This window comes from Chamaea fasciata, unplaced genomic scaffold (genome assembly GCF_029207755.1).
Source record: "Chamaea fasciata isolate MVZ Bird 193981 ecotype frontalis unplaced genomic scaffold, bChaFas1.0.hap1 SCAF_4, whole genome shotgun sequence".
In the NCBI taxonomy this organism is placed as follows: domain Eukaryota; kingdom Metazoa; phylum Chordata; class Aves; order Passeriformes; family Sylviidae; genus Chamaea; species Chamaea fasciata.
Genome location: NW_027094089.1, coordinates 56,526,115 through 56,553,316, shown reverse-complemented (window position 1 = coordinate 56,553,316; position 27,202 = coordinate 56,526,115). Strand labels below are relative to the sequence as shown.

General features: G+C 38.9%; 1 protein-coding gene across 4 annotated transcripts; it reads left to right on the top strand.

The window, feature by feature from the left end:
- Positions 1-70: 70 nt before the first annotated feature.
- SECISBP2 (SECIS binding protein 2) lies at positions 71-27,202 on the top strand. 4 transcript variants are annotated; one of them, XM_066181657.1, is made up of 18 exons: positions 71-134; positions 1,259-1,404; positions 3,230-3,419; positions 5,368-5,494; positions 5,897-6,051; positions 7,168-7,255; positions 10,126-10,274; positions 10,787-10,942; positions 13,979-14,080; positions 15,408-15,527; positions 16,690-16,822; positions 19,306-19,475; positions 20,271-20,409; positions 20,861-20,990; positions 22,750-22,970; positions 23,701-23,855; positions 24,283-24,484; positions 25,356-27,202. In XM_066181657.1, exons 1-18 carry the CDS (start codon positions 93-95, stop codon positions 25,463-25,465), a joined length of 2,535 nt encoding a protein of 844 aa, XP_066037754.1. In that variant the 5' UTR covers positions 71-92; the 3' UTR covers positions 25,466-27,202. The 4 variants fall into 4 exon arrangements, with proteins under 4 accessions (XP_066037754.1, XP_066037755.1, XP_066037757.1 ...); XM_066181658.1 differs by having other exon boundaries at positions 5,365-5,494; positions 15,426-15,527; XM_066181660.1 differs by having other exon boundaries at positions 5,365-5,494; positions 20,271-20,343; positions 25,356-27,201.

Below are 27,202 nucleotides of genomic sequence, written 5' to 3'. Positions count from 1 at the left end.
CCCCGCGTTCCGGGAGCGGCCGGGCGGAGCGTCGGCGTCAGCGCGCCCTGCGCCGGGCCGGACGGCGGGAACGGGGCCGCGCCCCCCGCGCCATGTCGGCCGAGAGGCGGCTGCGCTCGGGCCGCGGCGGCGAGGTAAGCGCGGCGGCAGCACCTGCGGGCCCCTGCCCCCTTCCCGGCGCGGAGCCCCTCTCCAGGGTCTGCCGGGGGCCGGAGCTACCGGCGGATCGCCTCGGGCCGCGCCGCGGTGCCGCTCCCCGCCCCGGGGGCCGCTGAGCAGCCCGGGCCGCGCGCCCGGCCGGCTGCCCATACACTTCGCTGGGCAGGGTAACTCCCACCGCGCCTTGGAGCAGCCTTTGGTTCAGGACTGGGGGAAGAGTCCTGGAAGGTCAAAATCGGGGGGGTGGGGTCGGTCAGGTTGTAGCACAGCGGGTCGCTTCCCGCCGCTTGGGATGGGGAACTCCAGACATTAACTTCCAGTGAGCTCAGGTGTGGAAACCTTTTCTCATCCAGAGAGGAGGGTCTGCTGCAAGAACAGGTGGACATCCCAGACATTTTAAGCCTAGGTGCCCAGATTCTAACCAATAGTACTAGTGTTATGGACACGGACCTATCACCTGGTCAGGTTCTTAGTGATCAGGCTGCAGTCACCGTTGCTTCCTGCATGTTTTGATGACATGGCAGTAAATACTTCGAGTCTCATTTCATTTTCCTTCCATATATACATATACAGTTTAAGTCGATGGTAATTCAGAACAAATGGAAAACTTGTCTTAATGAATTTGTGATGTGCTAGAAACAAGAAGGCTATAAAATCATTTCAGACAGACTGCCTTAAAATACAGACGTGCACAAAGTCATTGTTACATATTTTCAGAGTTTGATTAACAGTAGTGCTAGTATATTTATGCATTTTAGTTTGTACTGTCCAAATATGAAGTAAGAATTCATATATTTGCATTTACTGCGTCTTGTTTTAAGCAGGCTTCTGTCCTTTACATAACTGACCTTTGTGAGTGTTTCATGATAAATGAGGGTGTTTAGTGACTACAGAGCAGTCAGATGTTTCTTCAAATTCCTTGGGTTTGTTTTCACTTTATTTCTCCATTTGCTTTTGGTGAGCTTTGTTGTTTTGCATGTTTTGTTAGAAGAGAGCAAACTAACACTTTCCAATGACAGTTAAGCTCACAAGACTGTGTTTTTCACTTAATAACATTAATCTCCAAATGCATGTAGCCAAAAACCGTTTTGTTTCTCAGGGCATCAAGTTGTCAGCAGAGGTCAAACCATTTGTTCCAAAGCATGCGGCGGTAACTGTGGCATGGTCAGAACCCTCAGAAGCATGTGTCTTTCCTAGGTACTTAACTACATGCTACCCATTTGTTCAGGAACCATCTTTGGATAAGTATGTATATTTTCTGAATCTTATTTCTTGGGGGATTTTAACCTTCTGGTTTTGGACATTGAGTACTCTTACAAAGTCAAGGTTCCAACTGTAGAAATGCTTCTGCATTATCTTCATGATTTAGTGTTTTACATTTATGTTCTCTGGGCATATACCAGGTACTTTGTCTTTTGCTCACAAGGGCCTGTATTGTTACAGAGCATTAAGGAGGATTTGGTGGTCTGTAATGATGGGCATGCTTTTCATGTGTTTTGGAGGGAGCTGAATGCAGTCCTTGGATGAAAGAATGGTTGTGTTGCAACCAGGCTGAGGTAGATGTAGTTGTAGACAAGGAAAAAGATTCTTCAAGAAGGTTTCTCATCCTGTAAAATATTTAGTATATGGGGCCTCTCCTGGATCTTCTTTCCTCAACCTGTGCATCTCCAGAAAGGCAGTTTTACTGAAAATACTACAGGTTTCTGAAAGTTTTGGGGTTTTTCTAGTACAACCCAGGAATGGTATTTGTGGTAGACTTACAAAAGTATTTTTTAAACTAGCGCAAACTATAATAAAGCCTATGTAGTAGGATGGGAAATAATTGAGTCTTGGAAGAATCTGATGATGTTACATTGTTTTCTCTATGCTTCTCAGAACCCTAAGCATTGGATTGATTACACAATTACTGCAAGGTTATTGATGTTTCCTTAAAAATTCAGAGCATTAGTGAACACGATCATTGTTGGCCATTATTTTATCCTACAGGAAATCTTAGTATTTTCCACCTATTTTCATTTCTACTAGAAATTTAACATTGAGGTGAGTATGGCCTGTTCTGTGCTTTAGAGAAAGCCCACAGCATTAGCAATAAATCAATTACTGTACCAAAAAAACCCAACCCAGACAACAGTAATCTTCTAATGAGTGTTTTGCCTTATTGGGACTGAGACATAGTTATATTTGAGTCTCATGTGGTATACTACTTCTTTGTGTGTAAACTGAATATAACCATTGTTTTGGCTACATTCTGTCAGAGTTGCTACAGGTAGTATGAATTGTGGTATTTGAAGTCTCTTGTACTGATGGGAAGGTTTCTCTTTCATTACCTACACAAAATTCTGAGGTTGGCAGCTTCATGCAGAACAACTTTAAAAACTGAGTGCAACTTTCTGAAGCTGAGAAATTTCAATTTACCCTAATCAAATCTGGACTTCATATATTTTCTCGACAAAGTGTAGAAGAAAATTGAAAGGGAGTTTTCGAGCATACATTTGAAGGAAAGCGGCATGCCCTAGATATGTTGTGTTTTCATACATTGTGATGGTTGCATGCAGGTCTGTTTATTATTTTATAATTCTGCGTTGTATTTCATACGTGTTTTATACTCCATAAAGTATTATACTTCCATTTCGTTATTGTCATTTTAAGACAGGTTATAATGTTTGTTTTTTGCAGTCAAGTATGTTATGCATGTCATGTCCTTACGCTGTGCTTTTGGTTTGTTTCACAAGAAACTTACTGAAAATGAGCATGAAGAATCTCAGTAATCTTAAACAGGCATGAGAACTTTAACTGCAAAGCAGGCTAGCTTTCAAACTTGGAAATGCATAATGTGTGTTTTAAGGTATTTGCTTAACTACATCTTTTCCCAAAACAAAATTAATTGTTTTAAAGAAGTCTGTAGCAGTGAGTAAATATTTAATTTAAATAACATGGAATAGTTTTCTTCTGAAATAGAGCTTTCTTGTTAGATTCTTTAGGCAAGGAATATGTTTGTCTAGGCAACAAGTAGGGACTGAAGACTTGCCCCAGGATGACTTTCATTTCTTTCTCAATACCCATCACATAGTGTTCTGGGAGATCCTGCCTTCCGTGAATACTCCAGCTGCTCTTACTCACCTGATGTTGCAAATGTGTATCCAGTACTTGGCTCACAGTATCAGTCTAACAACTCAACACACAATAATGGTTCAAGAATAGGCAGTGAATCTGCTGAGCAAACATATCCAGTCAGACAAGAAAGTAAGAGTCTTGCAAAGGTGAGCAAATTTGGTTTTTTAAAACTTAATACTAAATTCTTACTTAAAATCAATCTTTAAAAATGTTGGGTTCATACTTTTTAAGTGAATCGTCATTCTTCCTGCTTGTAGTGATCATGAATGGCATTTAAAGAGGATAATAGTGTAGTGTGCCCAGCTTCAGAAAACCAAAAAGTTCATTAAATTTTACACTTCAAATTAACACAATTTTTCAAGCAGAATTTTTGGAACATCTGAAGTGGGGAGGGGTTGGGAAGTCTGTTAATTTGTGAGCTGTGCTTTCTTTTTTCACTCTTTGGGCTTGGGGGACAGGGAGAAGGCCTTTTTTTTTTTTTTTAAGTCCGGTGGCAGCTTCCTGACTTAAGACAGACCTGGTGTCTGTAATTATCAGTTTGACTGATAAGTGATAAAACCACTTCCTGTTGTTAAAGGATTTCCATGCCTTGCTTCAGGTTGAAGACAATCCACAAGAAAGGAGGAACTTGGTCTGCTAGGGAGAGGGAAGACAGCTTCATGTTAGAAATGTACTCTTTTTCACTCAGAAGAAAAACTGATGTTGTGTAAACATGTTCAGTCATTTTTGTGTGTGTCTGTTTGGGGATACATTTCCTGAAACTTGCAAAATATTTTCAAACAAAGAATAGACAAACCTCTCAAAATATAAAAGGGAAAAACCCTAACGTAATATAGACTCATTTTCCTCTGTGGTTAGGCATTGTGTTTCTTCGATTTGTTTGGCTACTTTTGTTTCCAGCAGTTTCATCTGATTTGTTCTGCAGTTACATCCTTCTGGTAGACCTTACTCCCTAGGCAAAGACCTGGTAACTTCATTGTGGTCAAGCCTGTGTAGAGGAGTTGTAAGACTAGGTCTTAAGCATGCATTACTAGGCATAAGGTACAAAGTCTAGACACCTAAAATTATTTGTTTGCTTGCTAAGAGGAGGATTAAGTGCTGAAGCTGAATGGGGAGAGGATGACCTCAGCATTAGCTCAAGTGATGTAATATAAAGAAACTCAGTTAAGGTTCTGGGAGGAGTTCTGTGATCTTTGTACGGGCCTTGTACTGTTTTATAATATTTTTGTCATTTTTCCCCTGTCATACTTTTTTTGTGAACTTCAGAGATCTTTGCAGCTTTGCATTAATTAGATCATGCATCCTAACACTTTAACAATTTGCCTTTGGAGATCAAGAAATGCCTTGCCTTCCCACCTAAGAAAACAATTTTGCTGCCAGATATACTTTGAATTTAGTCCAGCATCCTGTAATAAGAGTTTAGCCATTCATCTAGGCTCATATAGTATAGTTTGCATAGATGCAAACGTGGTGCTTGTTCCTTGCTTGCTGATTCCTAAGCTCAGCTCTGCCAAACTGTGTTTCATGGAAAAATCGTAAGATTTTCACAACTGCTCAGTAGGGGTGGATGTGTGTTCTTTACAAGGATCGTGTAGGTGTGTCTTCTCTAACTACTTTATTCCAAGTTTTTTGGATGTTGTGACATCAGTCTTACACGGTTTGCCCATGATATGTAATTTAGTCAAAAGATTGCACGCTTTTAAGGTTTTAGCCCTGTTCTAGAAGAAACTTTCTTTTAGAAAATCAGACTGGATGATATAGTACCAAACAATTTTAAACTTTTGGAAATGCTCTGATTAATGAGACTGCAAAAATGCAGTTGCTAGAAGCATATGTGTATATTCATCTTACTTGGCCTATAATACATGCCAAAATTGGCACAGGGAGCAAGGTAGATGAAATTAAATAGCGTATCTCTGAATGGCTGTTCCTATTTTTATTGATTGCTTGTGGTTATGATACACTAACTGTTTTGTGTTATCTTGATGGTCGAACTCCTGATACGGAGGTGGTTAACTGTAACTCATGGTGCACTTGCTAGCTTTACAATGTTTTGGTAAAACCTACTAAATATGTCACAAATACTTGCAGCAGAGGAGATCAAAAGAAGGTGAGAAAAAAGTGGACAAGAAAAAGCATGATGGAGGTGAAGCCTCTGTCAGAATTGTGAACAGGACTTCATTCCAGGCTTCTACATGCAGCAGAGATTCTGTGAAGCCAGGTACAAACATATTGCTGGTTATAAGTACGCGGAATAGATGTAGAATGGCTGTCTGCAATATGCTGCAATTTGTGCCAATGTTTCGAAATCTAGAATCGTTAAGGAAAAGGATACCTTTTCTGTGTGACTCTGTTGAGGAAGAATGGTGACCTGATTGGACAAATTAATGTAAACTGGTAAAAAAAATTCTAAACCAAGCATCTGAATTTATAGTTCCTTGTTCAGTCAGTGTTGTGTTTGCATGTTGATTATAATTGCTAGGTTTTTTTATTTAATTTAATGTGACCTGTGCATAACAACAGTCCTCCTGACAATCCTTGTAGTTAACTAGTGTACTATAAAATGTACCTAGAAATGATCACAAACAAGTTTAATTACTTAGACTTTGCATGCTTTATTTAGACAGGTTCAATAAAGCTACAAACAAGAAGTCAACTGAAACTCCAAAACCAGAGTCTTGTCCTGTACCCAAATTTGAAGCTAACGTTCTGGATTTCCGCAAGTCGCATAGTTTGGGAAGCAGCGAGATACTGAACATACACCATAACAGTACACAGGTAAGTTTGGTGGAAAGTAACTCTGTGTCCTTAGTCGGCCTCACATGTCTCTTCTGCTGAACACCGAGCATAGCCCATGCTATCTGCAACCCATGTTGCAGAATGCCTAAAAAAAACCTTGTCAAAAGTACAAGCATTTTTAATGCAAGTATTTTGCCTTCAGTATGGCTGTTTAAGACCTGTTTAAGTACCATGAGAGCAAGGAGGTTTGGAGATAGAGGTGGAGATAGAGGTTTTAGGGTTCTTTTTCTTGGTGGTGATGTCAGTGCTTGCTGTCTCCTTCTCTTACTGTTCTTTCCTTGTCTGTGCTGCCCATAGATAGAGGAAAGCCAGGCACCACCAGAACGTAAATATGTGCTGGTATGGTCTAGATTGCCTGTAGGGACCACATATGTTTCTGTACTTCGCAGCTTACTGTTTTCTTTTTCACCTGGAAATAATAAGTAAGCAGTCACTTATCCTGTAGTTTCAACACATTAAAAAAAAAAAAAGTCTGTATTGTTGTACTTAATTGCTTTCTGCTAAAGGTTGTAAATAACAAACTGAACTCTAGAAGGAAAAAATATTGTTGAACATTATTCTTTATTTCTTTGGCTCCCTGTTTGTTAGTAAATAAAATACTGAAATATTCAGCAGTATATCACATATATTGAATCAAAGTTTTCAGTAGTGATTAATGATTAATAATTCTGAAGGATTCAAACAGAATAATATTTCTGATGCTTCTCAGTGGAAAACTGTAATGAAAAAAGACCTTTCTGCTAACCCTTGGATGCCATTTTTCGTTATTTGTTTGGGTTTGATGATAGAATTTGTTTTTAGCATGTATGAAACATAAAAATATTTTCTTGTTTAGATCATTCTTTTGATGCTTTTGTAAAATATAAGAAGGCATAATCTTGCTTGTACACCAGTGAAGAGACACCTGCTCAAATTTTGTAATAGGGCTGAAGTGATGGTTCCTCTAAGACAAGCGACAAAAAGGCTGAAAAGGTCTCTATGCCCTTATCTGTAGATGGGTTGAGGATTTTTTAGTTTATCATGGTTTATTGTGTTTGGCCATGTTTAGGTCAGTGATTTTAATAATTTTATGATACCTGACCATCTATTTTGCAGGAAGAGACTTCTGCAAAAAGCAAAACTTCACCAAAAGCTTTAGATGAAGCAAGAGACAATTTAATTGCCTCTTCACTTGATGGTAGGGGTAAGTTCTCCAAACAAAAATTATTTGCCTGCATTTGTAACTGCTTGCATCTCAGCAGTTTGGAAAACTAAAGTGTTCTGTGGAGCTGTTGATGTGTAAAGTAAAAAAAGAATTTCGGAGCAACCTCATTATAAACCTAAAAAAAACCCTGAAAAATAATGCTATATCACTTCCTTTCAAATGAGATGACCACTTACTGCTCATTCTTGCTCATATATTTCATCATCTAGGATTTTAGAACTGAGGAATTACTTCATTTGGAAGAAGTCATAACCCTAACACTGCCTAGCCCACCACTAAACCACGTCCTTAGGTGCCAAGTCTCCTCATGTTTTCAATACCTTCAGGAGCAGTGAATCAACTACTACACTGGACTGCCCACCCAGTGCTTGATAATGCTTTTGGTGAAGAAATTTTTCCTAATGTCCAATCTAAAACTGCCTTGGTACAACTTGAGGCTATTTCCTCTTGTCCTATCTCTTGTTACCTGAGAGAAGAGGTCAGCCCCCACCTGGCTGCACGCTCCTTTCAGGTGGTTGTAGAGAGTGATAAGGCCTCCCCTGAGCCTCCTTTTCTCCAGGCTAAACAGCCCCAGCTTCCTCAGCTGCTCCTCACAGAATTTGTGCTCCAGACCCTTCACCAGCTCTGTTGCCCTTCTCTGGACTTGCTCCAGCACCCCAATGTTCTTCTTTTAGTGAGGGGCCGAGAATTGGACACAATAGAAGTGTGGCCTCACCAGTGCTGTGTGCAGGGGGACAGTCCCTGCCCTGCTCCTGCTGGCCACACGATTGTTGTAACAGGCCAGGATGCCCTTGGCCTTCTCGAGCACCTGGGTGCACTCTGGCTCATGGTCAGCTGCATCCCCAGGTTCTTTTCCTTTGGGCAGCTTTCCTGCTGCTCTTCCCTGATAGCTCTTCCCTGTAGCACTGCATGAGATTGTTGTGACAATCTGAAGGACAGAACCTATTATTTCAGCTTGCTGAACCTCATCTAATTGGTCTCAGCCCATCAATCCAGCCTGTCCAGATCCCTCTGCAGAACCTTCCTGCCTTCCAACAGATAACACTCCTGCCTGGTTTGGTGTCATCTGTGAACTTGTTGATTCGATCCTGGTCATTGATACATTACACAGGACTGGCCCCAATACTGAACACGGAAAAGTAAAGAAAGCTGGCTCCAGTATTGAGTCCTATTTTGTTGTGTCATTGATGCTCAAGAGAAAATATTTCTCTAGTTGCCTCTCAAATTGCTTCAGGTGAGAAAAGGAGCATGTATTAGTTATTGGAGGTCTGTTGAGTCATATGAAGATTTTTTTCAAGAATAAATGAGATACAGATGTTATATGAAAAGAGTTCTCTTCATCAGGACTCTGTCTTGGAGGCATCATGTACGTGAAGATTAAATTGTCCGAGTGCCTCTCACTGGATTTCTCTGCGTACACAGACATGCACCAGTCTGAACAGTTTGGTCCTTATCTTCCCAGTGACTTCAGTAAGGATTCAGAAAGGGCAGGTTAATCTGCTGAAATGCCTTGAGGGGCCTTCTGAAGATGATGTTATTCCAGAACTTTTAAAGTCATCTGGTAATGGGGAGTTTTAGTTTAATACTGTTGTCAATTCGTATTCCTGAGAAAAAACTAGCAGTGGCTGGTGGGTTGACCATGGCAGGCACCACACAGCTGTTCTCTGGCTCTCCCTTCTCAGTGGGACAGGAGAAGAAAATAAGATTAAAAAGCTTGTAAACCAAAATAAGGAGAGGGAAAGTGCTTGATTGCCAGGCAAAACAGACTCAACTTGATGAAGATTGACTATGGACAATTAAAATAGGGTCACATGGTGAGAAGCGAAAACAAAACTAAAGCCGCTTTCCTCCAACCCTCTCTTCTTCCTAATAACCTCCTTCCTACCCTGAGCGACACAGAGGAACAGGAGCCACTCTGCCACTTCTTTCTCTGCGGGGTAGCGGGGCACAGCTGCCTCACCATGGTCTGCACCAGGGGCTGTAGGGAAACCTCTTTTCCGGTGCCTGAGCACCTTCTCCCTCCTTCTGCACTTGGTGTCTGCTGGGCTGCTGCATTCACAGTTTTTCTTACCATTCCCCCTTCCTACTCCTGCATGTGTTTTTCACTCTTCCTTAACATAGGCACCATCAGCGTGGCTGATGGGCCTGGCTGAGGCTGGCAGTGGGTCTGTGTTGGAGCTGTGTGGGGCTGACCATGTCCATCTCTTCACGGCAGCTACTACAAAATCTCCCTGCTACCAGTAGTCATCTAAACCCATTATGCTGTTTATTGTTCAAGGGAATTTTTTGTCATTCTCAGGAAATTCTAGGTTGTGTTCTTTATTTGCTTCATGTTAGGAATATTTACAAAATTAATTGTGGCTTTCAAAATACTTTTCAAAACACTGATGCACCTCAGTGGTAGTGAGTGACATGCTTGTACACTGAGACACACTGGGAAGTATTTCAGCTGCTACATATGCCTGTAACACCAGGAGGTTTTCAGAAATTAAAAAGTACCAAGGTGGCCTTGTGCATAAAAGCTGCATGACTGCTAGGAGAAATATTAAAGGAATTTTATATATAAACATACCAGAATTTTCAGTATTTTGAAGGTGAGCATGGGAGTATGGAGTTAATGTGATGCAGTACAGATTTCCAAATACCAGTTAATTGTGTTTAGATATGTGTAGCATTAGGCAGTATGTGGAGTAGTTAAAATTCAGGGAAACTTGCTGGAGAAATAAAGTGTGTGTTTTATTCCAGTCCGTCCTTGGAAAGAATATGGCTCTGCTTTATTTGCTAGGCCTTTTTCTTTTGAGTATTTGAGCACCATTTTTGAGACATCTTTGTGTTTACTCTTTTCCCAGTGTCATTTCCTGAAGCATCTGCAGATGGCTCTGCTCAGCCGCATGTGTCTTGGGCTGTGGTACTTTCGCAGCCCCCAAAGAAAATCGTTTCATCAGTGGGATCTGAAGGTCTTTTCAGAGGCAGAAGGAAGCAGGAGAGTGAACCAAAGGTACCTGAGAATTCTCTGCTCTCAACTACTACCTGTCACTATATCTGTGTCTCTTTATTGCCATTTTCTTCCCTGGGCTCTGTACAGTATCCCCTTCTTTTAAGAGATGATAGGAAGTCAGCTTGTTCTTACTAGAATTTTTCTTGTCGGGGAAAAGAATCACAGGATATCAAAAGACAGTGCTAGTCCAGGAATAAGAACTTTCAGCTTTGAGGCTGGATTTTTTTCAAATTCCTGACCCTCAGAATGAGACATGGAGCTCTTGCCTTATTTGGCTTAATATTTCCTAATTAAATCCCACTAGTCCCAATACATTCTGATAGTAATGCGGTATGCTGCAACTGATGAATTCTTGTTGTAGCTATGAATTTCTAAGAGATACTGAATGTCCCAGCCTGGATTGATTAAGGTATCCGTTAGTAGTGTAAGGCTAGTCACTTGCATATATTTTGGTAGGTGATACTGAAAAAGATTAGTTTTTAAAAATCATGTCTCATGGTCTTTTGTAACAGTCAGGAGCAAAAGATATTGCGAGTGAAACTGAACCTGAAGAAGGGCCAGAAAAGAAGAAAAAAAAGAAGAAAAAGAAGAAAAAACTAAAGTCACCCAGTGATGTAGAAAGACCTCAAAGTGAATCTAACATAATACAGGAACCACCCAAGATTGAGGTAAACTGAAGAAGTTTTTGTTGCTGTTCTTTTAAGTGTTATAAGTGTACTAGAAGACTAAATGTTAACACAGCTTTGTACAAATTTAAGTTCAAATCCTATTTGTAGAGGATGTTGGTACAGTTGTTTGTTTGTTTTTTTTTTCAATTGAGATGTTTGTCAGAGGTTACTGGTAGGAAACTGTTGTAGTTTTTAAATTATCACATGTTTGGTGAGCAGAGTTTCCTAAATTAAAAATCTTTTGTAGAAACTGTTGCTTGGGGGTACTGGGTGTTGCAGTATTGCCACAGTTTTAAAGATTGTGGTACAGTATTACAATTCTAGTTGTCTCACAGCTGGAAGCAATTCCTGTGTAACACAGTTGACAGTGCTTACATTTCTAATTTTTAATTTTGGTTTCCTTCCAAATTCATGTAACTGTAATAGGCACATTAGTATTTTGATACTTCTGTGTATCAGTATTGCAAAGGCATGAGCCTCTCCCATGTTAGAGGAGAGTTGTCTGGTATGTGGTTGAACAGTGCTTCATTGAAGGCCTAATATTGTACCGCCTGTGCGTATGTTGATTTACATGTTTGATTTAGTACACGTAATACTCAGTCTCTGAAATGACAGCAGGAAAAAGCCTTCCTGGCTGGCTTCTGTTCTGTACGTTTTAATGTGGAACATGGAGCAGAACTGTGCCTACATGATTTTATTGTGTGGTTCCTTGTCCAGGAGCGGCACTGTAGGGTTTGGTTTATAACTGTAGAAATGTTTAAGGTTTATTCTCACCAGAAGGCCCTATGGGAAAGGCACAGCTGCTGGCAGGGTGGGTGGAAGTTGGCTGAGGGGTGAAAAATATCAGGAGCGAGGAGAGAATCAATTGGGAGTTATGCTGGTGGGACCCGTGGGCACCTTATGAGCAGAAAGGTGATTGGCTGGAGGGATGCATGGACAGTGTATGAGCAGAAAGGTGATTAGCTGGAGGGACCTGTGGACTGCTTATGAGCAGAAAGGTGACTGGATGGTAGAACACGTAGACAGCAGCGCTGCAGCTGGGCCAGCCAATGGGTGTCTTCTTTCTGTTGAGTTCTATTAGGTCTCGGTTTGGTTTCAGTTATGTCAGGTAGAGAAGAAAGGTATATAAAGGGTGTGATTTCTACAGTGAACTGATCTCCTTTGGAGGCATAAGGGGGTCCATGTCGCTTTGTTCCCCATTGTTATCTGGCACAAGAAATGAGTATTAACAGATCTTGTTGTTAGAGAACTATGGGTCAAATCAAACATCTGCTAGTTCTTTTCTTCAGGAGAATATCCCCATTTTTGCTGTATACTACCGTAAACGCTATATGCTATGAATGGACATTGTCTAAACTGAAAGAGAATGGCAGAAGTCATGGAAAACAGCAAAATGGTAATGGGACTATTAAAGTCTAAATTTGAAAAAAATTGCATAGAACCATGGAACAAGACATACATGTTGCACTGAAATCTGTGATGTGGATGCAGCATCCATTGTGGCAGTGGGAGAAGGCTTTCTGACCCTCCTGGTTTCCTGGGAATGCTTATGTCCTCATCAGTTTGAAAAATGGGTGAGATGCTTGTGTGATGCTCTTGAAATGATAAACCATGAAAAGGTGACATACATGGAGCTTCTGGGCACCCGGGGGTTTGAAAAGGTTCTGTTTATGTGCAGCAGCTCAACAGAGCAATATATTGGATTGCCCTCTAGTTTTATAAAGGTCAGTCATTTTTAGACACTGCTAATAAGTGTAAATGGATACATCTGGAGAAAACCAATCCCATCTTTTCATACACGTTATGACGGTACAGAATTTCAGGGCACATCTGATCTAAATATAGTGTGGATTTTTTTTTCTTACATTCCCCCCATTCCTTAAAAAATACACATATTTGAACTAAAAAAGATAGACAAAAGGCTCCAAAAATAATCAAAGGTATGAAGCAATTCCTCTGGGAGGTAAGACTGAACAAAATTAGGACTTCTCAGTATGTAAAAGACATGGCTAAATGGGAATATAGCAGTGGCAAGAAAATAAAAAGGAAATTACTTGACTTTTCTCCTAATGTTTGATGTTCTTACAGATGGTAAGAACAAATACAGGGAGGTGTAACCTCACACTGAATGCTACATTTTAATTATTCAGTTTGCTACAGCATGTTGCAAATGTCAGAAATCTATTTGCATTTCAGAAGCAATTGGACAGACTTACCTAAATCTTCTAAGCTGAAAAGAGTGTATTTGTGAAATATTTTTTCACTTTCTTGCAGTTGCTTTTTGGTTTACTTGCAAGCTTCTTTAAAATTGTTTCAGTGGTTGAAGTGTGTCAGTCCTTGTGCTAGTGCTTCCTAGCTTGGGGTGTTGAAATGAAGCCTTTCAGGCTGGAAAACATCTTGGTGTGTTCAGTGGTACTGGGTCACAGCTTAAAAGGTCTCTTAGAAAGTGGGAGGAGAAGCAAAAACCCAGCTGGTGGATTGGGATCATTATGATGGAGACAGTGGGTATAGGGTGATGAGTATAGGCCTGTCTGCACAGACTGCTAATAACACTTACTCTTGTGTGTAAGCCATAATCATTTGTGTAATTTCTGTGTTTATTTCTGTGCTTTAGTACATACTTCCTGTTTTGTTCTTCACCACTCACATGTTTAAGGCAGAATTGCACAGCTGGAGGCTGTACTGGAAGAAGAGGGAAGTTGTTTGCAAGGCTTTTAAATTATTTGAAAAACACTCCTTTAGGAGCTGTTTACCTCTAATGATTTCTATCAGCTGACAACCATAACAAGCTGCTTTTGGAAGCATTTCTGTTGCAAGCTGTTTCAGCCCTGAATTAGCTGCTGCATGGAAGATTCAACCATTGTTACACTTGTCATAGCTGATGGCACTACCCCTGGCTTCTGAATTCTTGTACAGTGAAACAAATTATGATGAATGTTTGATAAGCAGGAAGAAAATTGTTGGAGTGTAGGAAAAAGTTTTGGAAATACAGACTTGATTGTTCTAATGAAATCATCATCTGGTTTATTTGTTTAGGATGTTGAGGAGTTTCCTCATCTGGCAGCTGCTTCTGATAGGAGAAACAGGGTAGGACCTCAGAAACCATCTTTTACTTCTGCAGTCAGAAAGCAGCCTGAAGTAAGTAATCTTGTGACACTGTGTAAGTCAAATGTCAATTATGAGTCGAAGTTATTTGGGGTTTTGGTTTTTTTTTTTTTTTTTTACATGAGTGAAATAAATCTCAAGAATTAATTTGGAAATGCTTTCAATATGCAAATGAATCATAAGCATAAGTCACAAGGATTGAAAATATGATTGTTCTGTCAAAGTAAGTAATGTGAATAATAAAGGTAAAATTCCAGGTTTTAGTTGCTTTGAAGTTAGTTTTGCTACTAAAAATTATAGTCCTTGGTGTAATTTCCCAATGAATTTTAGCGGTTTAAAAAAATCCAAAACACAAGAAAATAAAGCCATTGTTTGCTTTGTTTGAGGCAGTAAATAGCTTTGACAAGGAGTGAGTAGCAAAGGGCACAGCAATTTCTTAAAAAAAATTTATTACCAAAAAAGGTACACACATGAACTCAGATGAAGGCAACCCCTTAGCTTTGAAGACATAAGTGGGATATAACCCCTCAAAGCTTACATACACTGTAGAGATGTGATCATTAGGCCATTCATATGCCTGTAACAAATAATTGAAAATTAAGCTGCCTTGCTAGTTTTTTCTTCCAAATCTGATAAAAAAACCCTCATGAATATGATTAGGTAGTATGGCAGCCAATAAATGGTCACCCTTCTAGAAGGCCATGTATGGTCTTCCCAGAGCCTTCTCTTTTCCAGGCTGAACAACTTCAACTCTCTCCACCTTTTATCATAAGAGAGGTGTTCAGCCCTCTGACCACTTCTGTGGCCCTTCTCTGGACCTGCTGTAGCTCGTCCATGTCTTTGTTTTGCTGGGGATCCCAAAACTGGACACAGTACTCCAGGTAGGGGCACACAAGAGCAGAGCAGAAGGAGAGAATCACTCCTCTCAATTCATCAGCCACACTTCTTTATCCACAGCCCAGGACATGTTTGGCTTTCTGGGCTGGGAGTGCCCATGGCTGGATCATGTCCAGCCTCTCACCCACCAGCACCCCCAAGTCCTTCTCCCCAGGGCTGCTCTCCATCTGTGCAGCCCCAGCCTATGCTGGTAGTGGGGGATGCCTCAGTGCACGTGCAGCGCCTTGCACTTGGCCTTGCTGAACTTTCATGAGTTTTACACCCCTCAAGCCTGTCAAGAATGCCATCCATCATTCTGGATGGCATCCCTTCCCTGAAGTGAACTATTTGGCTTGGTGTCATTCACAGACATGCTGAAGGTGCACTTGGTTTGAATTTAATATCGTCTTCACCCTTTTCTGTGTGTCTTGTTTTTAAGTATTTTTTCTTCCTACCTGCCACCTTTTGTCTTTAAATTTCTAAGATCCATCTCTCGGAACAGCCTTGTGTTAGTCTGTCTCCCTCTCTGGATGAAACTCCCAAGCTGGATGAACTGTCAGGGAAACAAGCTTCGTCTTCTGTATTAGAAAGAAAGAAAACTCAGGTAAGTGAATTCACGTTTGAAGAGAAGTTCACAACCCAAAACGGTCAAAGAAAATGAGCCTATTTAAGTATAAGACTAAGTACATTCTCATCTGGTGTTCTGCATTCGTACTTTGAGAGAAGTGACATGGTCCTCTTGATTGGAAGCAATCAGTGGGAGTAATTGCCAGCCTCCAGGGTTTGATACAGTGATCAGGGAAAAATACAAACTTTTCATAAATATCTGTGGGTTTCAGATGTCAGGATTTTTCTTTCACCTATTTCACTTGATCATGGCATAAATGCAGTCCAAACTGATTGTCATAAAGAACTGGGAAGCTCCTAGAAGTGGTTCTGACAGAACAGGAGGCAAGGAGATTCCCTTATCTTGGGGCAAGAAGGAGGAATACGGAGCAACAGGTGAGGTCAGGAAGTAGTTTCATGTTGGTGAGTAGGACTAGCACACCTCTGATGCTAGGTGAGATCCCAGTTGAAGGCTGAGGATGTCATGTTCTGTTACCCTGTTGTAACAGAAATTACAGTGAATTGATTCTCCCAGATAAGACTTCCAAAAGTGCCAAGTGTGGAAGTCATTTCCTTCACATGTTTTGGTGTGGTAGTTTGTTCATTCATAGTCTTTACCACACTATTCATTTGTAGTCTTTTTATTTTCTGCATCATTAAATATGGGTCACAGCTTTTGCCTTCTCTTCGAAGCAAAAGATGAGTGCTTATGAAGAGGTGGTGCAAAGATGATGACCTCTCTTTATAGTGAGACATTAGAGATAATGATTTATGTGTGTGGCAATCACATACCCTGGAAGAATCACAATAGTTTTTCTATACTTTCAAGAAAACTTTAAATTCTGATGACCCTTTTATCTCTTTCAAGGATAAATGACAGTCTGACCAAAGTGGGACCCTGACATAAAAGCCTTCCCTTATTGAAGACTTTATACTTTAATGCATTATTGCAGTAGCCTTTTTAAAAGTTACCTGAACTGTTTCTGATTTTTTAATATTTTTTACATTAAAATTGATGTTTATTTGAAGATCATTGAGTGACATTAAAAAACAGAAATATTATGGATAAAGATGTTAAAAGAGTGTATTACACCATAAAAAATAACCGTCTTTACATTCTGAAGTGGAGGTCATTACTAACTGGTGCTGAACTTGTTCAGGAGACATCCAGGAGCAGTGGTAAGAAGAGTCAAATTCCAGTGCAGTTGGATTTGGGTGGCATGCTTGCAGTCTTGGAGCAGAAGCAGCAAACAGAGAAGTCAAAGCAGTCTCCAAAACCTGTGGTATTTTCAGGTATTGGTTACTATGAAATTCCTTTTTTTCACCTTAGGCTGGTTTAAAGTATTCAGACATTAAATATAGTCTGATTTCTGATCCTGTGGTGATCTCTGTGCAGGCAAGTTCACCAGATAGAAGAGAAAATGAAGGTTCTTTAAAAAGAAATTTAAAAGCATGGCAGTCTGAATTGTTTGATGGTAGACTTATGGAAAGAAATATCTTAAGGACACTGATTTGTGAAAGAGTGCCTTGTATGGATACAAGATGTAATTGAAATGTTGCTTTGACAGAAATACCAATGTTTGTGGTGGTTTTTGCTTTTCCTTAAGTATGTGTGTTCTTGTTCTGATCTGAAGGGGCAGGAAGGGGCTACACAGTAACAAAGGCTTTTTTAATCTCCTCTGATGCTAGTAATCATGGAGTTGTGGCTTGATTGCAAAACCTTCTTTTCAAGCACAGAGATTATGCGAGACTCAGGCAGCCCAAGCCAAAGGATGAGCTCTGGCATACCTCTTAATTGTGAAATAATTGATGTTAACAAAATGCTAGGTTTTGTTAATGGAGAGGATCTTTCAGTTCTTTATGATGTATAACCAGGAAGCAGAAAGAAAATAGCTCATTGCCTTTCTCATTATAGGTTAAAATTGAATCTTCATTATGCTCGTGTAGTATATTTTGCAAAAGAAACCACAATATTTGCTAACATTCAACAGTAATGATGACAGTAAAATTTCTCTTATTTCAGCAAAGATTTTTTTTTAGAACTTATTTCAGAAGGAGATCCAATCACAAGAGATTTCATCTCACAATACTTAATGTAATAGCTGAGATTTTAAATACGAAGCTCAAGATGCTAAGCATCTATGAGGTTTTCCTTCACTAAGCTGAGAGGACTTGTAAGATGCTTTTTAAATTTTTTTTCCAGTTGATCTCCTTTTATTTTCATTTGGGTCAATCAGACTTAATGCTGCAGAGGTGCTAATAACCAGTTTTGTTTCTATAAAGTTATACAGTGCATGGATTGATTAGTAGATAGTGGGCCACAAAGGTATGGGTCAAAATACCTGTTTTCTAACTGTTTTTTACTTGTGCCTGTATCTGGTGCAGAAGAGAAATTGATGTGTCATATTTGTAGCCTGGAAGCATAAGGCAGATGTTACCTTAGCTTTATACTTTTTAATGTTCAGTAGACCATAGCTTTGGTGTGTACCAAAGTATGACTTTAGTTTGCAAAGTAGCATCCTGCTGACCTCTGTTACCAAAAACAACAGTGAACAAGATTGGAAAGGAGTGTGACCACAGACAGTTGTTTTTAATCCACTTACTACTTCACATGATAGATAATACTGGTAAAGTCGTCGAGTTTAGAAACATGAAAACTGTGAACTTGATATGGTGATGTACACATGAAGGAAGTATGTATCTCCAGGGTGCATGCTTATTTATTGCTACAAATCCAGCTTCAATTTTTATAGCCACCTATGCTGCGCATTCTTGGCAGTGTTCTCAGTTTGGCGTTGATACACAGTGCCAAAAAAGAAACATCGAGTGTAGCAGTTGTATGATATAAACTGTTCATGCTAAGAGAGTACTGCATGTGATGTGGGAGGATCTTCGTATAAATACTGTGGAAACAGTAAAGGAAGATGGCTTAAGACAAGCTGTACTTAGTGGAGAGAGGTTGCCTGAGTCACAGAGGGAGAGGTCAGGCTGGTTCCACTGATACTTAGTCATCCTCTCCATTGATTTGCTCATGTAACTGCTTTATATTGCAGGTAACTGAAGTTTGACAAAGTGCTCTACGGAATTCAGCAGTTCCTACTGATAGTGAGGGGGAGTAGTTTGTTTGATATGAGGTCATGGTGTGGAAGATCCAGGTTTAGTCATTCATCCAGTCATTTAAATTTTCTGTGGTCTAAACACTGTGAAAAAATGCAAGTAAAGTGGACATCTTTGGTGAGCTTTGTTGGTTAAGCAAAAGAGACTTAGCTGTAGCTTTGAATTGCTCATGACCCATTTGCAAGTGAATTTCATCCAGCTTCATTAAGGTGTAACAAAAGGTAGGCACAAGTGCTTAAGTTTATTTACAGCAAGTAAATCTAAAATCTGTAATATTGCTCCTCAGTATTCATCATAATCTAGTATGGAATCTGTGGAGGAGGAAATGCCACCACCATGAAACACAGAAATTCCTGAAGGTTTACCAGGCCGACAAGGCATGGTGTTAAAGGTAGCTTGGACTGCAGTGTTTGGACAAATTCTGCTTTTGAGACAGATTGTGATTCCAGGGATACAATAGAAGTAGAGGACACAGCAGTCTTTTGTGAGGAGTATCTTTTAAAAGTAACATTGTTCAAAGATACAGGATTGCCTGTAAATATTCTTTGTAACAACACAACACAATATTAGTATGTGTATACCAGTCTTAAACTTGAAATTGGATTCTAGTTCAGGTATTCATTTTAGTTGTCTGATGCAGATTTCTTCTTAAATCGCAGTTGGTGGTGCCATACCATTGCTATCTAAGGACCCTGCTGCAGCCATGAGAAGTCATCGTTTAAACCAAGGAAAGATGCCTCATAATCCCTTGGATTCCAGTGCTCCTTTGGTGAAGAAAGGGAAACAGAGAGAAGTACCTAAAGCAAAGAGACCGACACCTCTTAAAAAGGTTGTTTTTCTTTACCTTAAACAGTAAAACTATAGGGTTATATATTACTGTGGGAGTCTGTTAAGCCTCTCATATGGAGATCCGCATCTCAGTGTCCACTTGTCTGAATTCACTTTTACCTTTGCTTGGTTTCAAAGAGGGGAGGGGTAGAAGGGGGTAGTCTTGCTAAATGGCATATACAAATTCCCAAAAAATACACTTCCACCCTTAAATGAATTGATAGCTGAAAAAGTGCCACTACAAAAGTGTCCACACATCACTGGTACAGGGGGACACACAAAGAAATATCACTTGATTTGGCAAAGATGACCTTACTTGCAGGACTGGGCAGAATGGATCAAACAGAGGTTGTATTTAATGTTTCTGTGCCCTTCCAAGCCAGAACTCCAGCTGATTTTGCAGCAACGTGTGTTAGGTCCAACTGGTGATTTCTGTTGTATCTTCGCTCTTTGCCCATTCACATTGCTTCCTGTCATGTCCTCTATACACAGGATTTTTTTAACTTTAGTTCTGCCCTTGTAGTTTATCCCTAGTAAATACTTTCTCCACTCATACACTGGTAATCACAGTAAAAGTCGTTTTCTGTATAAATTTAGGAATTAGCTTTCCTTCTTTTAACGGACAAATAGAAAGAAAAGTTGTAAACTTCAGATGCTAATGCTGAAGTTTATAAATGTTTTATAAACCTTATAAATGGTCCTCTTTATAAATGGTTTTTGTGTAAATATGTGGTAAGAGTAATGCTTTGTTATCTGCTTGAAATCAAATTGGTTTGGTTTTGATATATATTTTTAGATTATTCTGAAAGAAAGAGAACAAAGAAAACAGCGGCACCTGTTAGAACAGAAAGCAGCACCAAAAGATGAAGGTAACATTTGTCAGACAGGAGGAAATGTTACTGAAAATGCAGCACTTCTACAGGATAGTCAAGCAGGTATCTTTTGAGAGAACCTGTAATAAAGTATGTAGCTGGAAATTTGAGCACATTTAGTACTTAAAAAAATACTAAGTAAAAAGTACTAAATACTGCCAAATGAAGGCTGCAACCTCAGTTTTCTGAGTTTCACCTCAGGCTTGACTGTAAAATGGGACAAAGCTGAAAGTCAGTAATAGGGATTCTGATTACTGTTCCACACGTCTGTGCCTGTTGGTTTTATGATATGTTGTAAGGAGAATTCCCACCTACCTCTGGAAATTATTGAGGTTTGAAATTAGAAAAAAAAATTATGAGATTAAAAAAAAAAAACCAAAAAACTTGTTTCCCTACTACCATAGACTGTTCTAATACTTAAGTAGTGACTCTTCCATATGTGCTTAACAGATTAATCTCTTCACAATGCTTTTTGTGCTGTCTTTTCTTTGAAATACCTTGATTTATGTGATAGCTGTCCCGGTAATGCGAGTTGCTGAAGGGTTTTCTGAGCACAAGGAGATCAAGGAATCTAAAGAAAGTTCTGTGACTTCAAAGCAGCTAACTGCCACTCTTCCGAAAATCCACAGCAGGAATTTTAGAGAGTAAGTATTGATTTTATTGATGGCTTATTTTGCACAGCACCACCAATATGGCATTTTTTAAACTAGGTAATTCAAGGTAACTGGAGTTTAGAGTGAAGGTTCCAAATTTTTTTCTTTCAGTGTTTCTGTAAGCTGACACACAGAGAAGTTACAAACTTAGTGTGTTTTGTGATTCTCACTTGAAAATGCATGTTCTGTGAAGGAAAAAAACCCCAAATTCACTAGAGGCTAAGGGAAGAAAAGAAGCTGCTGTTAAGTACTTTATTTGAAATAATGGGGGTAACAGCTTAAATAAGGTGTGCTACTTTGTTTCTTAAATAATATTTTTAGTTGTAGTTTGGTTTTCTACTGCCAGACCAAATGGCAAAAATGTAAAGAAACCAGATGATATTTTCATGTTGTGGCTGGTCAGAGAAATAAAGGTAATACTTACGAGTTATTGTGTGCAAACAGTTTCAACTAAATGTTTAAGATGATGTGTATACACATTTCTTTATAAAAAAGAAACAGTCATTACTATATGTGAAGAGGTCAGAGATACAGTCATGAGAGCTTAAACCAGTTTCTTAAGGAAAGCAGTGTTTTAACTTTTAGTTCTCCTCCCATAAAGCAAATCCACCACTGGCAGTTTTTTTGCTGTTCATGTCATAGTAATGGTTAATAATGATACAACCATTCCTGCTGTGTTAACTCTTAATTCAACTTGTAATTGCAATAAAACTTGTTTAATTTGTGTCTATGCAACAGTGTTTCCCTGAGAGCACAGTGTTTCCTGAGTTTGGGTTGAATATGTGAAGGACAACTCAGTTTACAGGATGTGTAGAGCAGTCAGCCAACTTAGATTATTTTCTTTAGATTAGGTTTTTTAGTGTTCCAGTAGATGTCTTCAAGACTTAGTGAAACCAATACGAAATAGAAAGTAAAAATTCTTGTAACCTGAATAAAATTTGGAAATAATTGTATCTCTAAGATTCAGGATGGATGTTGTGATCTCTTCTCATTATCTTTCGTGAATTTGCCACTGGCGAATCTTTCTGTTGACAGTGCAGAATAACTAATGATACATCTTTAGTTTTTCTCTTTGATACCCTTTTTCACTGGGAAGTTCCTTGTGTAAAACTGGGCTGGGCTGAAATAATATTCAACTCTGATCTTCCCCAGAGTATCCTAGAAGGGTGAATTACATTGGTTTGTAACCGTTCCTTAGGAACAACACAAAGCCATAGTCACGTAAGTGAAAAAGGATGACAGACATGAATGTAGGGAGGAGGAATGTGATCCAGTTTTCCCTGTTCGTTACACATAGCCTTGACCTTACATAAATCAGTCAGAATTTTGTACTTTGGTTGCTGTACTTTGATCTATATATATGTCAAAATAAATGCCCTCAGAAAAATGCTTCAGTAGAAAAAGATACGCACATACCTATTTCTTGGGGTAAAATACACATACCTGTATATCTATAGATATAGCTATATAGGTTTATTGTACATGTATATAGGTATTTTTAATATAGTTTGATTAAGAAGCCAGGTAACAAAAGGAACAAAACTTCTTCCTCTAAAGTTCTCAGACACAGAAAAGAAATTCTAAGTAAATTTTTGTTTTCGTGTATATAGCAAGTGTGTTTGGAGTGGAAAGAAAAAAATACAAAGACATAGAATAGAATTTAAAATGTATATTTAATGTATTTCATATTTAAATGTTACATATTTGTAATTTCAGTGAATTTAACTATTTGATTACTCCTTTCTTTCAGTTACTGCAGCCAGGTCCTTAGTAAAGAAGTTGACAGTTGTGTGACAGATCTCTTAAAAGACCTGGTTCGTTTCCAAGATCGCTTGTATCAGAAAGACCCAGTAAAGGCCAAGATAAAACGCAGGCTTGTAATGGGTCTTAGAGAAGTTCTGAAACACCTGAAGCTGAAAAAACTGAAGTGTGTCATCATCTCTCCTAACTGTGAAAAGATTCAGTCAAAGGGTAAATAAGTTCTTAACAAAACAAAAAAGTCTGTTTATTAAAAGAAACGCAGAAGAGAAGGTTCAGTATATTGACAGCAGTATTATTATTGGAGGAATTTATTTGAGTATCCTTTGAAATCAACCATGTAAAGTTGCCTTCCTTGCTCAGATTGTTTATTGCTATGCAGCTGAACTGTGAGCTAAGTCAAGACTATCTGGGGTAGAGGAAGTTACCTGAGATTAGATCTTTTAAGTTACTGATTTGCTGTGCTGCTCACAAAAAGTTGCACTGCACAGCTGAGACAATCAAAGGCTTCTGATGCAAGCTCTGCCAAAACAAGGAGTCCCGCTGTAACAATTTCTTTTAGGACACAGAGTGACAATGAATCACTAGTGATAGTTTCCTAAAAGTTATCATTATTAGTAATAATTTATTGTAATTGTTGTAATTATTGTCATATAAATAATTCCATAGCTGCTGGGCCTTTTTTGATACTAGATTAGACTGTACTACAAATATAGTAAAATATGGAATAGTAGCAGTCTTAAAAGTAATGCTAACTAAGAATTAAGAAAAAATGTCAAGCTGTCCTTTAAAAATGGATATGCAACACTATGGTTGTGATCTCTGTTGTTTTTTTCCTATAAGGTGTAGTTTCAGAATGCACTCATAATGTTGGGATATTTTTTGCCATGTGTTAACAGTATGGTTCTTTAGCTCGTCAGCCTGACCGTATTGTCTGCCCCAGGTGGACTGGATGAGACTCTACACAACATTATTGACTGTGCCTGTGAGCAGAATATCCCGTTTGTTTTTGCCCTCAATCGCAAGGCCCTGGGCCGCTGTGTGAACAAAGCAGTGCCTGTGAGCGTGGTGGGAATTTTCAGTTATGACGGGGCTCAGGTAAGCTGAAATAAGTCACTTCATGTTTCTGTTCAGCTTTACTTTTTCCTTGGAAGAGGAGATGAAAATACTGTGATTTAAGGGGTTCTTTTGTTTGTGTTTGCAGACTTAGACTCTCCATCACAGGTCATATACGTAGCTTATATGAAAAATGGATTCTAGAAGTACAGGCAGTCAGCACTGTTTAAAAAATTACTTTTGTTTGTTTCTGACATCATCTTTATCTCCCTTGATTTTTTTTTTCAAGAGAACTGCTGTTTTGGTAAATGCTGATAAACGCTGTGTTTTTCATGTCTTCACACATACTAAGCTGCTCAATTTTTATATATGAACCTACAAATTCTGAATAAAGAATATTCATTAGATTTTCAGGGAGATGTTAAAACCTACTGTACAATTTACCCTCTAGTATTTTATATTGCCATAGGACCATTTTCATAGAATGGTACAACTGACAGCAGAGGCTAGGAAGGCCTACAAAGATATGGTAGCAGCTTTAGAAGAAGAAGCTAAAGCAGGACTCAGAGAAACCCAACCCAGCATCTTAACTCCTGAATCTGAAAAAAATGGCTTGTTAGAAACTTGTAAAACATCTTCCAAAGACTCAGATGAGGATGTACCAAATTACAGTAAGTATTTACTGACTTGGTTTTTATTCCACTTTCATTCATAGTGCTCATCGATTCTGTGATTTTCACTGAAACAAATGACATCTGCTCTAGTCATTAGAAAGGAGGGGAGGAGGGGGCAAATTCTTGAGGTTTTTATGAATCTGAAGTCAGTTTTTGCTGGAAAAGTATTAAAGAAAGTTCCTCTCCTAAATCCACAAACGGCAGGCAGTACTCATTGCTTTGCTCAAGGAGGTTTAGCAGAGCTCCTAATTATATTTCTATTTGTTTAAAAAATCCTTTTAAGATTAATTGTAGATGTCCATACTCTATGGCTATGCTAGAGTTAACTTTTGTATTGAAGGTTATCTGAGATACGTCTGTCCACAAGCATTTGTTCGTAGAAACATTTTCCTCCAGCTCTGTTCTTGAGTCAACGGACAATGCAGTGTATTGCAGATAGAAAGTTTTGAAAAAGTTTTTTTTTCAAGTTGGAACCACCTTCAGGGTTAGCCTTTCTTGAGTAGGGTGTTGGACACAAGGAGCTCAGTGGACCCATCACTTGCAGGCTATTCTTCTGCATGTCATCTGATGTTGCATAATGTAAATGCCAGCATGCCTGTGTGTCAGCTTACCTTAGCACTTGCTTTGAAGGGGAAATAAAGAATCAGGTTTGATTGTTCGTTTTGAATTTTTCGTCAAGTATTGTATGGTAACATCTTGGTCTTCTTTTTCTTTTTCTCTTTTTCTTTTTCTCTTTTTCTTTTTCTTTTTCTTTTTCTTTTTCTTTTTCTTTTTCTTTTTCTTTTTCTTTTTCCCTTTCCTTCTCCTTCTCCTTCTCCTTTTCTTCTTTTCTTTTTTCTTTTCTTTCTTTTCTCCCAATATTCCCTAGTTAAAGTCTGGAAGAGAAAACTTGAAGAAGAATATAAGCCATATGCTCTGGAATTGGAAAAGAGTGCAACTGCTGACATGGCGATACTGAATTTGGAAGACCATCAGTAAATCCATACCCAGCTCTATTGGGGTTTTAATTTTTTTTTTTTTTTTTCCTCCTGTTAGACCCCTAGGAAGAAGGCAGCAAAATAACATAATCTAAAAAAATGCCTGAAGTTAGCTAAGCAGATTGTTCTGAATCCCTACACTGTAGCACATGAGGCACTGGTTAATGTTTTTGTGTTCCGTGTGTTTCTCTGATTATTATGGCAGATGACACCACCAAATTGTTGTAACCCCAAACCACTTGAACTGGCTTGGCATACTTTAATACTTTTATGGACTAGCATTGATTCTTGGCATAGAATATACCAAAAGAATCCAATAGAAAAACAGTTTTTTTCTGGAAGAGGTTCCTTGGGCCAGAAGGGGCTAAAGGAGTGTTGCCCTTAATTTTTAACTCCTGTGTTAAAACCTTCAGCCATTGTTTGATTGTGGGTTTGTTCTTAGTTTTTCTTCTAAATAATGCTATCATTATTCTAGTCAGCAACAAATTAATTTGGGACAGGTAGCTTGATTTAAACTAATTAAGGAAGGCCATGATGACTTCCTAGTTAGCTCTTCTGTGTTCTTTGGGGATCATACATCAGGTGTGAAGGAGGTAGCACAGACTACTGGGGTCTGAAATTCCTGAAGTGAATGTGCTCTGTTTAGACGTTTTATAAATTTGATGCTTCTGTTGTTACTGAGAGTAGTTTGTCATAGATCCTGCTTTGAAGTTGGAGGATGTTGCGGGATAGCAAATGTGCTAGGCTGCTTATCTATACCTGCTCCTTGCTGAGACACCTCAATTCTTCAGTTTGGGGTTGTGTTGGTATATACACCTGTGAGTTTTTGAGCAACCTCTGTTTGTATCTAAATAGAAAAAATCTTTGTCTTACAAGAAATGAAGTTTGTATCCTAGAGGAAATAAAATTTTTAAAACAAAATGTGCTTATAGTAGTGGTGGAGCACCTTAGTGGGAATGGCCTATATAAACACTGTTTTTTGAGGACAAGCCTGAAGAAAGTAATTGGAGGGATGCACGTATAACTTGTGTCAGCTTTTCTGAAAGGTGATACATATGCCATGTGCTGTGTGTCTGCAAGCGCTTCACCATACTGAACATTTGTAGTGCAATACTCTGAAAAGTAGCTGCCTTGTGATTGATAGAAGTGATATAAAAAACTTCAAATAATTTTGAAATGCAAACAATTTTGCAGAATATAAATTGTATAAAATCTGTTACAATGTATTGATTCTATAAAGAATGCATGTTACTTAAGTAAGCTTGTCTTGTGGGAATTCCGTGATAGTTGAAATGTCACTTTTGGGAAAGAACATTGACAAGGGCAGCCGGCCATATGCAGAAATGCACTAGTTATGATGGTGATCTTTTTTGTATTTGTTCCTTCTAAACTTAAATGGAAATTGGGGATGAAAGGTCCCAGTGACAAATGACGCTTTTGGCTAGCATATCCCCTTGATGCAAACGTAAGTTGTGATTTATTCATTTGTACCTATGCCACTTGGATACACATCTAAAATTCTGGAACTCCTAAACTCAGTCATTGCATGCAATAAGGACCAGTTGGTAAAGAAGTATGGTTTTTAACCTTGTTTTCTATTTTGTCTTACTCTGGAAGAGCATAAAACTTCAGAAACAGGTTGTTCACAGTCTTCGGGATTTACTTCCAGTTCTTAGAGAGTATAAAAAAATTACTATAATGTGTCACAGCCATGGTTACTAATGCTGGTAGATAGATT

Bases quoted from the DNA above. Each gene is read 5' to 3' on its own strand.
- SECISBP2 (XM_066181656.1), top strand. From the start codon at position 93: ATGTCGGCCGAGAGGCGGCTGCGCTCGGGCCGCGGCGGCGAG. The intron at 10,943-13,978 runs GTAAACTGAAGA...TTATTTGTTTAG, and splicing joins AGGAACCACCCAAGATTGAG to GATGTTGAGGAGTTTCCTCA. The intron at 16,823-19,305 runs GTATTGGTTACT...CTTAAATCGCAG, and splicing joins AAAACCTGTGGTATTTTCAG to TTGGTGGTGCCATACCATTG.